Consider the following 13,645-nt stretch of genomic DNA (forward strand, 5'->3'; position numbering starts at 1 on the left):
TTCTTGTTTCTCAGCCTCCCGAGTAGCTGGGACAACATGCATGCGCCACCATGCCCGGCTAATTTGTATTTTAAGTAGAGATGGGGTTTCACCAGATGGGCTAGGCTGGTCTTGAACCCCTGATCTCAAGTGATCTGCCCAGTTTGGCCTCCCAAAGTGCTGCAATTGCAGGCATGAGCCACCACACCTGGCCATTTTTTTTTTAATTCATTTTTTGTTTAGGCAAAATTCACATAATATATAGTTAACCATTTTTAAGTGCATAGTTCAGTGACATTTAGTGCATTCACAATGTTGTGTTGCTTTTATTTTTGACTAATAGGTTATTTTCCTTGGAATTCTACCCATAGATTCTTGAGGCCTGATTAAAGGTTGTTCCTCTAGGGCCTGATTAAAGGTTGTTCCTCTAGGGCAGGTCTGTGTTTGCTTCTACTAGGAGCCCTGCCAAACCAGGACCACCATAAAGTAAACACAGATGGCAAGTGTTTTAGATCCACCTTAGTATCGTTATGTGAACTGCAGGCCTGTGTGAGGGCTGGCTTGTAGTTACAGTTCCTCAGGGGAAAATGTTTCCCTTCCACCGTCTGCCAAGGTTCAAGTCAGGCAGTTTTCCTAGCAGACTCTAAGAATGGGAATGCTACATCTAGTTTTCCCTTACTCTAAGGGCACGGTTCTAGAGGTCCCAGGTCTTTGTAGTGTGGAATTAATTAGACCCCCCACTTGGCCAGTGTAGGCTTGATCTCCTCTCCCCTTGCTCCTTAAGATCATAAATGTCAAAGCTTATGGTCATCTGGGCTCTATAGACATTCCCTGGGGAAAATAAGCCTCAGTGGCTCAGCATATGCCTCTCTGTTCGCATTTTGACATAGTTTTATCTGCTGAAGATTACTTCTCTGTCAACTCATCCTTGCATTCTAAAGTATTTTTGATATTCAATCTCTTATTTTTCAGCTGGTGATTTGGACGTAGTAACTAGTCCCCCACAGAGCCTGGTGTCCTATGATTGATTTTCTCTTCTTTTTTTTCCCCCTCCGTGACTGAGCTTTTTAAGGGCAAATGTATGCTAAGTAAGAGTTATCTGCGACCCCAGTGCCCACATAGAGCCAGAGTCATGGGGATTTGATTGGTATTTTTGGATAAGAGGATTTTTGTTGACACAGCTGCTCCTCTCTTCCCATTCCCTTCTACCCCTTTGATCTCCCTTCATAGACTGCTGTGATCTGCAGTGACAAACACAGCAGACCTAGCATTTTCTGCTCCCCTAAGTGCAGGGGCCAGCTGAGGGTTCCTTCAAAGGATCAGGAAATTCTCAGGTTGCATCTACAAGAGCCAGAAGTTAGAAGGCAGCCAGGTGCAGACTTGGCTATTTCTCAGTAGATTCAAAACCCAGCAATGCCACTGTAGCTGCAGATTTGAGTAAATGACTTCATTTCTCCAAGCTAAAGTTTCCTTTCAGTTAGGATTCATGACCTTATCGTGAGGATTAATATATGTAGGCACCAGGAACTTAAAGTGCTTAAAGTACATTGATTGTCCTTGAGATGCAGTGTGCACTACACTATCAGCAGTAAGGTTAGGGGTAGTAGCAAGAGAGAATGTCAGGCAGGAAAGCCATGGGTAATCTCAGGTTGGAACCGGGATGTACTGACGATGAGGATTCCTGGAACTATGGTCTCATGGGAAGCCATTGCATTGTGTATCTGGGTAATTGAGCTCTGCTGAGGCTGCTAAGGGCCTCCTGATCCTGTGGGTTGTCTGGCTCAGTGCTGCTGATTCTGCAGAGTCTTTGCAGAAGACTTTAGTTTTAGTTCCAAAGAGGTTTTAGTTTTAGTTCCAAAGGCCTCAGTTCTGGGATATAGGAGCAAAGCCCAGGAAGTGGCTGGTGCGTAGCACACTAGAATTTATTCCTCCTATCTCTATTAGGCTTGGGGGAGGCTGGAACCCTCTGTTGTAGAAATCTTTGTCCAGAGCTGGGCCTGCCTAGGTGTCCTGTGCTCCTGGGCCTTGAGGGCTCCCTCAAGTCTTTGGGGTGCCTTCCATGGCTGAGGGTCTCACAGACATCCAGGTTGTACGAAAGGGAGCCCAGGCCCTGGGCTCTGATCAGCTCCTGACAGTGGGAAAGCTGTTTCTTCTGAATCTGTTTTTCTATAGTTGGATTCCCTGGGATTCAAGAAAGACAAAGGCTTGTTCATTCTTTCTCAAATCTCAGAGAGAAAAAAAAAGCAGACTCTGTGTGTGTGTGTGTGTGTGTGTGTGTGTGTGTGTGTGTGTGTGTGTTGGAGTACCAAAAGCAGGGATGGGGTGAAGGGATTCATTCTCAGGCCTTTGGGGACCTTAAGGTCAGTCTGGTGAATTTTGTCATCAAAATTCTCTTATCCAAAAAGATCAATGAAATCCCCATTACTTGCTTTTTCTTCCAGTTTTGCTTTCCCAGGCTTTCTCTAGTAAAAACCTAGGGTATAAATTTTGTAGTTGTAAAAGCTATTATCAATGTGTTAGTATGTCTCCTCTCCTTCACTGCAGTCTTCAATTTTTAAATTTTTTTATTTTTTGTAGAGACGGGGTCCTGGTATGTTGCCCAGGCTGGTCTTAAACTCCTGGACTCAAGCAATTCTCCCACCTCCACCTCCCAAAGTGCTAGGATCACAGGCGTGAGCCATCACACTTGGCCTGAATGCATTCTTTTCTATTTTTTATTTTAATTAACACTGTATTAGTCCCTTCTCGCATTGCTATAAAGAAATACCTGAGACTGGGGATTTTATAAAGAAAAGAGGTTTAATTGGCTTACAGCTCCAGCTCCGCAGGCTGTTCAGGAAGCATGATGCTGGCATCTGCTCAGCTTCTGGGAGCGCTCAGGAAACTTACCATCATGGTGGAAGGCAAAGGAGAGGCCAGCACTTCACCTGGCCAGAGCAGAAGGAAGCAGGGAAGGCGCTAGACACTTTTAAACAGCCAGATCTCGTAAGAACTTACTATCACGAGAACAACAACAAAGGGACAGTGCTAAGCCATTCATCAAGTATTCACCACCATGTTCCAATTACCTCCCACCAGGCCCTACGTCCAACATTAGGGATTAGAAATCCCCATGAGATTTGAGTGGGGACACAGATCCAAACCGTATCAGACACATTGTAATCCTAGCACTTCCTGATCATATTTATGGGGTACAATTTGATGTTTCAGTACGTATCTATGTTGTATAAAGAGCCAGTCAGGGTGGTTAGTGTATCCATCACCTCATGCATTTGTCATTTCTTTGTGGTAAGAATATTCAAAAGCCTCTTCTAGTTATTTTGTAATATACAATATTTTATCATTAACCATAGTCACCCTACTGTGCAATAGAACACCAGAATTCATTTCTCCTGATTGTAACTTTGTACCCACTGACTGACATCTCCGCATTTGTACCCCCACCCCGTCTCTGGTAACAACTGTTCTGCTCTCTGCTTCTGAATGCCTTCTTTTTGCTTTAGAAAATTTGAACAGATTGAGCAGATTTCTTTTTCCTAAAACTTCTTCCCTTCCCCAGGGACTTGTTCTCCAGTTCTTCCCATTATAGTCAGTAATGCTACCAAAGGGTGCTATCTCTTTTATTGATTGATTGATTGAGACGGAGTCTTGCTCTGTTGCCCAGGCTAGAGTGCAGTGGCACGATCTTGGCTCACTGCAACCTCCGCCTCCCAGGTTCAAGCGATCCTCCTGCCTCAGCACCCCCAGTAGCTGGGATTACAGGCACACGCTACCATGCCTGGTTAATTTTTGTATTTTTAGTAGAGACGGGGTTTCACCATGTTGACCAGGCTGATCTCAAACTCCTGACCTCAAGTGATCCACCCACCTCGGCCTCCCAAAGTGCTGAGATTACAGGTATGAGCCACCATGCCTGGCCAAGGCTGCTGTCTCTTAAGGGCCCCTCTGTTCTCCAAGAACTGTTTAGGTATTTATCAGCAAACCTCTTAGCATTTCTGGTTTTTTGAGACAATGTCTTGCTCGGTCACCCGGGATGGAGTGCAGCGGCACAATCATGGGTCTGCTGCCTCAACCTCCAAGGCTCAAAGAGCTCCTCCTGCCTCAGCCTCCCAAGTGGCTGGGACTGCAGGTACGTGCCACCTTGCTCGGCTAATTTTTGGATTTTTCTATAGAAACAGGATCTCACTGTGTTGGTTTTGAACTCCTGGGCTCAAGCAATCCTCCCACCTTGGCCTCCCAAAGTGTTGGGATTACAAGAGTGAGCCACTATACTAGGATTAGCATTTTTTAGATTCATATTCTTTCACTGAGAGTACTGATGGAGTAGGAAAACCAATCCCTGATGGAAATTTTCATACCTCCCTTCTTGGAGCTGTGATTTGATGAAGTGGAAATGAATGGTTAAGTGGAATCACATATTGCAAACTTGAGTTTTCTCATTAGACAAGAAAGGAATTGATGTTGATTTATTGTGTTGCAGTCTCAGTATCAGCCAGTATCTCTAGCTGTCTGAGGATTTTAGGACTGGGGATATCCTGAGATACGTAGATTGTATGGAGTTACAGGATATTCCCAAGGAGTCTGTGCCAGATGGATAAAGTGTGTCCATTTTGAACTTGTGTAGTATGTGCGCACCTCGTGTGACATCGTTGTGAGTCTGGATCTTTCTCCATCAGTTCTGGTAGCTAAGGAACAAGGAGAGTATGGTTGGGGACATTTGTGGTAACAGGAACAATTTAGCCAGATGTGCAAATTGTTGAGAAATGACCAGGCACGGTGGCTCATGCCTATAATCCCAGCACTTTGGGAGTCCGAGGCGAACGGATCACTTGAGGCCAGGAGTTCAAGACCAGCCTGGCCATCATGGTGAAACTCTGTCTCTACTAAAAATACAAAAATTAGCCAGGTGTGGTGGCCCATGCCTGTGGTCCCAGCTACTCAGGAGGCTGAGGCAGGAGAATCACTTGAACCTGGGAGACAGAGGTAGCAGTGAGCTGAGATTGCTCCACTGTACTGCAGCCTGGGCGACAGAGTGAGACTGTCTCAAAATAAAATAAAATAAATAAAATAAAATAAAATAAATAAAATAAATTGTTGAAAAATAATGACTATCATAACTGCAAAATAACCTTTAGGGAACTTCTCCAACCGACTTCCTCAAAATAAGAACATTATATGAGGAATCATGCAGCCAGTAAAATTGCTGTCTATTTAAGAATGGTGATGTAGAAAACTGATTTAGGGTTTAATTTATTGAATGGGAAAGAGGAAGAGGCAATGAGAAGCTTGCGTGCTTAACATAGGGTGTGCTGTGTATTTGCAAGCACAGTTTCATTTAATTGGGAAAAACCACTTACATGGACTTAGTTTTTTTTTTTTTTTTTTTTTTTTTTTTTTTTTTTTTTGAGACGGAGTCTCACGCTGTTGCCCAGGCTGGAGTGCAGTGGCGCGATCTCGGCTCACTGCAAGCTCCGCCTCCCGGGTTCCCGCCATTCTCCTGCCTCAGCCTCCTGAGTAGCTGGGACTACAGGCGCCCGCCACCGCGCCCGGCTAATTTTTTGTATTTTTAGTAGAGACGGGGTTTCACTGTGGTCTCGATCTCCTGACCTTGTGATCCGCCCGCCTCGGCCTCCCAAAGTGCTGGGATTACAGGCTTGAGCCACCGCGCCCGGCCACATGGACTTAGTTTATTCTCCGACGTGGGTGGATAATGGAAGTGCCTAGAGGCTACCTCTGCAGGAGTAGGCATGCCCAAGAACCATGTGGGCACTTGACTCTGATCACCCCTGTTTCCACACTGACCCATCCATGTTGAATGGGGCCAGTATGGCCTGTTTTCCTAATGGAACTTCCCTACTGAATTGCTTTCTCCATTTTCTTTTATATTGTCTTAAAGATTTTGTCCATGAATTTCACAAATGTTATATTTATTTGTGATTTCAGGACTTGAAGTTCAAAGATGTGGTCATTTACTTCTCTCAAAAGGAGTGGGAATGCTTGCACTCTGCTCAGAAGGATTTGTACCGAGATGTAATGTTGGAAAATTACGGCAACCTGGTCTTACTAGGTAACTTTATCTGCCCCTCTGCACACTCCCCGCCCCGCCAAACACAGAATTGGCCTTCTGGAATTCTTACGTTCTTTTTTCTGAGTTTGTCACAAGTGCTTTTCAAGTACCTGGATGAGTTAATGTTTCTTGCTCACCAAAAGAATGGTTTGTCTCTTGTGAAGCTGGAAATAGGCTGTTCCATTAGGCACCTTTATCTTCCCTGGTGCTCTGACCCTTACTCTTTCTTCTGACCCTTAATCTACCTGCTCCTCTTTCTTGATAATTAGGGACTGATTTTTAATTCTGACACCCACAACAAAACCTTGTTCCCTTTGTGTTTGAGCAGGGCTTTCTGATACTAAGCCAAATGTGATCTCCTTATTGGAGCAGAAGAAAGAGCCCTGGTTGGTTAAGAGGAATGAGACAAAAGAATGGTGTCCAGGTGAGTGATGATGAACCGGAATGGGGAGGCCATAGCAGTTGGTCACTTAGCTCATCTGTGAGAAGGCAGCACTTTGGAGATTTTGGTGGGAAAGCTGCTTAAAAATGCTTGAGATCAGGCCGGGCGCGGTGGCTCACGCCTGTAATCCCAGCACTTTGGGAGGCCGAGACGGGCGGATCACGAGGTCAGGAGATCGAGACCATCCTGGCTAACACGGTGAAACCCCGTCTCTACTAAAAATGCAAAAAAAATTAGCCGGGCGAGGCGGCGGGCGCCTGTAGTCCCAGCTACTCGGGAGGCTGAGGCAGGAGAATGGCGTGAACCCGGGAGGCGGAGCTTGCAGTGAGCCGAGATCGCGCCATTGCACTCCAGCCTGGGCGACTAAGCGAGACTCTGTCTCAAAAAAAAAAAAAAAAAAAAATGCTTGAGATCGGGAGGAGAAAGTAAGGATGTAATCACAGCATTTTGGAAGGCTTTTTTTTGAGATCAGGAGTTGGAGACCAGCCTGACCAACATGGTGAAACCCTGTCTCTACTAAAAATACAAAAAAATTACCTGGGCCTGATGGTACATGCCTGTAATCCCAGCTACTCAGGAGGCTGAGGCAGTAGAATTGCTTGAACCTGGGAGGCAGAGGTTGCAGTGAGCCGAGATTGCACCCCTGCACTCCAGCCTGGGCAACACAGCAAGACTCCATCTCAAAAAAAAAAAAAAAAAAAAGGCCAAGGCGGGCAGATTACGAAGTCAGGAGTTCAAGACCAACCTGGCCAATATGGTGAAACCCTGTCTCTACTAAAAATACAAAAATTAACTGGGCATGGTGGCAGGTGCCTGTAGTCCCAGCTATTTGGGAGGCTGAAGCAGGAGAATTGCTTGAACCCAGGAGGCAGAGGTTGCAGTGAGCCGAGATCACGCTACTGCTCTCCAGCCTGGGTGACAAAGCGAGACTCCATCTCAAAAAAAAAGAAAGTAAGGATGTTTCAGCTCCATTTACCAGGCTTTCTTGCTCACCTCCTATAATACTTCCCCCTCATTTCAGAGAGGAAGTGCCCTCTTTCTTCCCCTGTGACAACCATTTTACTTGCATTTTGGGTCCAGTTTTGTCCTGACTTTTAAAAACAGTTTTATTGAGATAAAATTCATATATCATAATATTCATCCATTTAAAGTTCAGTAATTTTTAGTCAGTTTGCAACCATCACAACAGTCTAATTGTAGAACATTTTCATCACTCAGAATGAAACGCCATACCCGTTAGCAGTCACTGCCCAAACCCAACCCCAAGCAACTACTGATCACTTTCTGTCTTTATAGATGTGCCTGTTCTGGACATTTTATATTAATGATATCACACAACATATAATTTATGACTGGCTTTTTTCACTTACCAGAATATTTTCAAAGTTCATCCATAGTGTAACATATACCAGTGTCTCATTCTTTTATATTGCCAAATTGTATTCCATGGTATAGATATTACCATTTTGTTCATTCATCAGTTGGTAGACATTTGGGTTGTTTCTACTTTTAGGCTACTATGTATGACTAAAGCTGCTATGAACATTTGTATATAGGTTCCCTTCTTCTCTTAGTTTGTTGAGTATTTTTGTCATGAAAGGATTTTAGAATACTTTTTTCCGTTACCTTTTCTGCATCTATTAAGACATCTGTAGTTGATGTCCTTTGTTGTATTAATATGTTTGATTACATTGATAAACTTTTGGATGTTGAACCAACCTTGCATTTGTAGGATAAATTTTACCTAGATGTAGTATATAATCCTTTCTCTAAGCTGTTGGATCTGGTTTGGTCTTTTTTGTTGAAGATACTGGTCTGTAGTTTTCTTGTGATATCTTTGCTTTGTCTGATTGATATCAGGGTAATACTGGCCTCAGAATTAGGAAATGTTTCTTTGTCTTCTGTCTTTTTGAAGTGTTCATGAAGGATTTATATTAAGTTTTCTTTAATGTTGGGTGAGGCCATTTGCTCCTGGGCTTTTCTTTGTGGGAAGATTTTTTTACTCTAATTCAGTCTCTTAATTTGGTATAGGTCTATTCAGGTGTTCTGTTTCCTCTTGAGTCAATTTTGGTAGTTTCGGGTCTTTTTAGGAATTTGTCCATTTTGTCTAAGTTGTTTAATTTATTGGCATATAGTTATTCGTAGGAGTTCCTTATAACCCTTTTTATTTCTATAAGGTCAGTAGTGATATCTCCTATTTCATTCCTGATGTTAGTATTTTGAGACTTCTCTCTTTTTTTGTTGGTCAATCTAGCCAAAGATTTGCCAATTCTGTTGATCTTTTCCAAGGACCAGCTTTTGGTCTCATTGATTTTCTCTGTTGTTTTTCTATTCTCTATTTTGTTTATGGCTGCTGTTATCTTTTATTATTTCCCTCCTTCTGGAAGCTTTATGTTTTTGTTTATTCTTTATTATCTGGTTCCTTAAGATACACAGTTAGATTGTTGATTTGAGATATCTGTTTTTTTTTTTCTTCTTGTTTTTAATATAGGTGTTTTTAGCTGTAAATTTCCCTTTAAGCCCTGCTTTTACTGCATTTCATAAGTTTTGGTATATTGACTTTTCATTTATCTCAAAATATTTTTTAATTTTTCTTGTGATTTCTTCTTTAACACATTGCTTATTTAGGAGTATGTTATTTAATTTTCACATGTTTGTGAATTTCCCAAATTTCCTTCTGCTGTTGATATCTAAGTTCATTCCATTGTAGTTGCAAAACATATTTTGTGTGATTTCAGTCCTCTTACATTTATTGAGGGCTGTTTTATGGCTTAATATATGGTCTAACCTGAAAAATGTTCCATACGTGCTTGAGAAAAATGTGTATTCTCCTGTTGTTGAGTGGAGTATTCTACAAATGTCTTCTTAAGTTTAATTGGTTTATAGTGTTTTTCAAGCCTTCTGTTTCCTTGTTGATCTTCTGCCTAGCTATTCTATTCATTATTGAAAGTAAAGTATTGAAGTCTTCAATTTGTTCAATTGTCTATTGCTGTCTTTAATTCTTGCTTTACGTATTTTGGGCCTGTGTTATTAGGTGTATATATACTTACAACTGTTACAGTTTTCTGACTATCATTATATCCTCTTATCATTATAACATACCCTTTTTTCTGATTTGTTTTTGTTGTTGTTGTTGTTTGAGATGGAGTCTAGCATTGTCGCCCAGGCTGGAGTGCAGTGGCACAATCCCTGCCCACTGCAACTTCCACCTCCCGGGTTGAAGTGATTATCCTGCCTCAGCCTCCCGAGTAGCTGGGATTACAGGTGCCTGCCAACATACGCAGCTAATTTTTATATTTTCAGTAGAGACAGGGTTTCACTGTGTTGGCCAGTCTGGTCTTGAACTCCTGACCTTGTGATCTGCCTGCCTCGGCCTCCCAAAGTGCTGGGATTACAAGCATGACCCACTGTGCCTGGCCAAAATATCCTTTTTTCTCACTGGTTACAATTTTTGTCTTAAAGTTTATTTTGTCTGGTATTAGTAATGCTATTTTAGCTCATTTGTGGTTACTCTTTGCATGGTATATCGTTTTCCATTCTTTCATTTCAACTATTTGTGTCCTTGAATCTAAAGTTTGTCTTGGGGGCTGGGCATGGTGACTCATACCTGTAATCCCAGCACTTTGGGAGGCAGAGGTGGGCAGATCAGTTGAGGTCAGGTGTTTGAGACCAGTCTGGCCAACATGGTGAAACCCTGTATCTACTAAAAATACAAAAAATTAGCCAGGCATGGTGGCCCATGCCTATAGTCCCAGCTACTCAGGAGGCTGAGGCATGAGAATCACTTGAACCCAGGGAGTGGAGGTTGCAATGAGCTGAGATCATGTCATTGCACTCCAGCCTGGGTGACAGAGTGAGACTGTGTCTCAAAAAACAAAAACAAAAACAGTGTGTCTCTGGTAGATTGCATATACTTGGATCACATTTTTTTTTAATCCATCCTGCCAACCTCTTCTTGTAGTGTTTAACAAAGTCTGTAGTGTTTAATGTGTTTACATTTAATACACTGATAGGGTGGGATTTACAATTGGTATTGTGGTATTTGCTTTCTATTTGTGTTGTTATTGTTTTATTCCTCTATTCTTCCATTACTACCTTCTGTTATATTACCTAAATATTTTCTAGAGTACCATTTTTGTTCCTATACTGTTTCTTATACAATAGTCTTTGAAATTATTTTCTTAGTGGTTGCCTTCAAGATTACAATTAGCATTTCAACTTAAAACAATCTAGTTTGGATTAATATTAACTTAACTTTAATCTTATATAAATACTTTGCTCCAAAATACTTCTGTTCCCACCTCCCTTCTTTGTACTATTATTGTCATACAAATTACATATTTATACATTATAAGCCAATATTGGCAGAATAATGACCCCCTCAAAGATGTCCATATCTGAATCTCTGAAACTTGTGAACATGTTACTCTTACATGGTAAGGGGGAATTCAGGTTGCAAATCTGCTCAACTTCAGTTAGGGAGAGGATCTTGGGTTATCCAAGTGGGCCCAGTGTAATCACAAGGGTCTTTAAAAGTATCAGAGATGTGGCTGGGTGCAGTGGCTCACACCTGTAATCCCAACACTTTGGGAGGCTAAGGTGGGCAGATTGCTTGAGCCCAAAAGCTCCTCATTTTCTCATTTTTCACTTCCCTTTTTTTTTTAAATTGCCGTGTAAAGAATTATTAACTATTTTTAGTTTGTCATTTCTACTTCAGAACTTTTCTTTGTCCTGCAATGTGAAAATACCTCCCATTTTCTTCTTGTTATTTTACAGATTGGGAGTTTGGAAGAGAAACCAAGAATTTCTCTCCAAAGGAAAACATTTATGAAATTAGATCACTGCAACAGGAGAGGGTCAGAGCTATCAGAGAAATCAGATGCCAGGTGGAGAAACAACAGGGTCTCCAGGAGGGACATTTCAGACAAGCTGTAATACCATTTACTTCCGTGCAGTGCACAGCCCATAGAGAACATCAATGGATTCATACTGAAGAGAAATCCTATGAATACAGGAAATGTAAGAATGCTTTCAGGTGCCAGTCATGTCCTATTCAACATGAAATAATTCATAATAAGAAAAAAGACCCTAAATGTGGAGAACATAGGAAAATCTTTAATGGTGGATCAGACTTGATTAAGCATCAGAGGCTTAATGAAAGCAAAAACCATAGTGAAAATAACAAATGTGCTTTTAATCGTGATTCTGGAATTACTCAACCTCGGAGCGTTAATACTGGAGAGAAACCTCATAAATGTAAGGAATGTGGGAAAGCCTTTCATTCCAGCTCACAACTTAGTCAGCATCAGAGGATGCATCTTGGCGAGAAACCCTATAAGTGTAGGGAGTGTGGGAAAGCCTTTCCATCCACCACACAGCTTAATCTACATCAGAGGATCCATACTGATGAGAAATACTATGAATGTAAGGAGTGTGGGAAGGCCTTTACCCGTCCCTCACACCTTTTTCGACATCGAAGAATCCATACTGGTGAGAAACCCCATAAATGTAAGGAATGTGGGAAGGCTTTTCATTATGACACACAACTGAGCCTTCATCAGATAATCCATACTGGTGAAAGACGCTATGAATGCAAGGAGTGTGGGAAGGTGTACAGTTGTGCCTCACAGCTGAGTCTACATCAAATAATTCATACTGGTGAGAAACCCCATGAATGTAAGGAATGTGGGAAAGCCTTTATCTCTGATTCACATCTTATTCGACATCGGAGTGTCCATACTGGGGAGAAACCCTATAAGTGTAAGGAATGTGGGAAGTCCTTCCGTCATGGCTCAGAACTTACCCGACATCAGAGAGCTCACACTGGTGAGAAACCCTATGAGTGTAAGGAATGTGGAAAGGCCTTTACTTGTAGCACAGAACTTGTTCGACATCAAAAAGTTCACACTGGGGAGAGACCCCATAAGTGTAAGGAATGTGGGAAGGCTTTTATTCGAAGGTCAGAACTCACTCATCATGAGAGAAGTCACACTGGTGAGAAACCCTATGAGTGTAAGGAGTGTGGGAAGGCCTTTGGTCGTGGTTCAGAACTTAGTCGACACCAGAAAATTCATACTGGTGAGAAACTATATGAATGTCAGCAGTGTGCAAAGGCCTTTATTCGGGCCTCACACCTTAGTCAACATCAAAGAATTCATTCAGGAACCAGGAGTGAATGAAGAAATGAGGGATGGCTCAGAATTTGATTAACATGAGAAAATTCATACTGATTTGGAAAAATAAAAACCCATAATTCTAAGTGTGAGACACCTTATAAATGTTAGGAATTAGCGGAGATTTATTTGTGTTTCAGAATTTGTTACACATCATGATACAACTGGTGAAAAATTGAAGAATTCCATGAATGTAAAGAAAGTAGGCACTTTGGGAGGCCGAGACGGGCGAATCACGAGGTCAGGAGATCCAGACCATCCTGGGTAACACAGTGAAACCCCGTCTCTACTAAAAAATACAAAAAACTAGCCGGGCGAGGTGGCGGGCGCCTGTAGTCCCAGCTACTCGGGAGGCTGAGGCAGGAGAGTGGCGTGAAACCGGGAGGCGGAGCTTGCAGTGAGCTGAGATCCGGCCACTGCACTCCAGCCTGGGGGACAGAGCGAGACTCCGTCTCAAAAAAAAAAAAAAAAAAGTAGGGAGACCTTTTTGGTGGCTCAGAACCAAGTCAACCTCAGGGAATTCATAACGGGGAGAGGAGGGCAGTGAATGTGCTGAGAGAAGTTAATCATTCAGACCTTTCTCAGCAGCAGTCATTAGCCCTTAGGGGAAATGAGATGATTCAAAATATAAATGCAGGCCGTGCGCGGGTGGCTCCCGCCTGTAATCCCAGAACTTTGGGAGGCTGAGGTGGGTGGATCACAAGGTCAGGAGATCGAGACCATCCTGGCCAACGTGGTGAAGCCCCGTCTCTACTAAAATGCAAAAAATTAGCCAGGCGTGGTGGTGCGTGCCTGTAATCCCAGCTACTCGGGAGGCTGAGGCGGGAATCACTTGAACCCGGGAGGCAGAGGTTGCTGTGAGCTGAGATCGTGCCACTGCATTCCAGCCTGGTGACAGAGCAACACTCCGTCTCAAAAATAAGTAAAAATATATACGTGTGTGTATGTGTGTGTGTGTGTGTGTGTGTGTGTGTGTGTGTGTAT

At 42.6% G+C, this 13,645-nt stretch overlaps 2 protein-coding genes across 6 annotated transcripts in view; both read left to right on the top strand.

Moving 5' to 3' along the window:
- The window catches only part of LOC100427346 (uncharacterized), a 30,183-nt gene extending 17,436 nt beyond the window's left edge, over positions 1-12,747 (top strand). For all 5 annotated transcript variants that reach the window (XM_028839036.2, XM_077982551.1, XM_028839035.2 and 2 more), the window contains 3 exons: positions 5,923-6,046; positions 6,375-6,470; positions 11,265-12,747. In XM_028839036.2, the coding sequence (XP_028694869.2) occupies positions 5,923-6,046; positions 6,375-6,470; positions 11,265-12,667 (1,623 nt within the window). In that variant the 3' untranslated portion in view covers positions 12,668-12,747. The remainder of the gene's footprint in view (positions 1-5,922; positions 6,047-6,374; positions 6,471-11,264) is intronic.
- The window catches only part of ZNF875 (zinc finger protein 875), a 406,705-nt gene that overhangs the window by 175,919 nt on the left and 217,141 nt on the right, over positions 1-13,645 (top strand). The gene's annotated exons all lie outside the window — the stretch shown is intronic.

The sequence above is a fragment of the Macaca mulatta genome, chromosome 19 (genome assembly GCF_049350105.2).
Source record: "Macaca mulatta isolate MMU2019108-1 chromosome 19, T2T-MMU8v2.0, whole genome shotgun sequence".
Lineage (NCBI taxonomy): Eukaryota > Metazoa > Chordata > Mammalia > Primates > Cercopithecidae > Macaca > Macaca mulatta.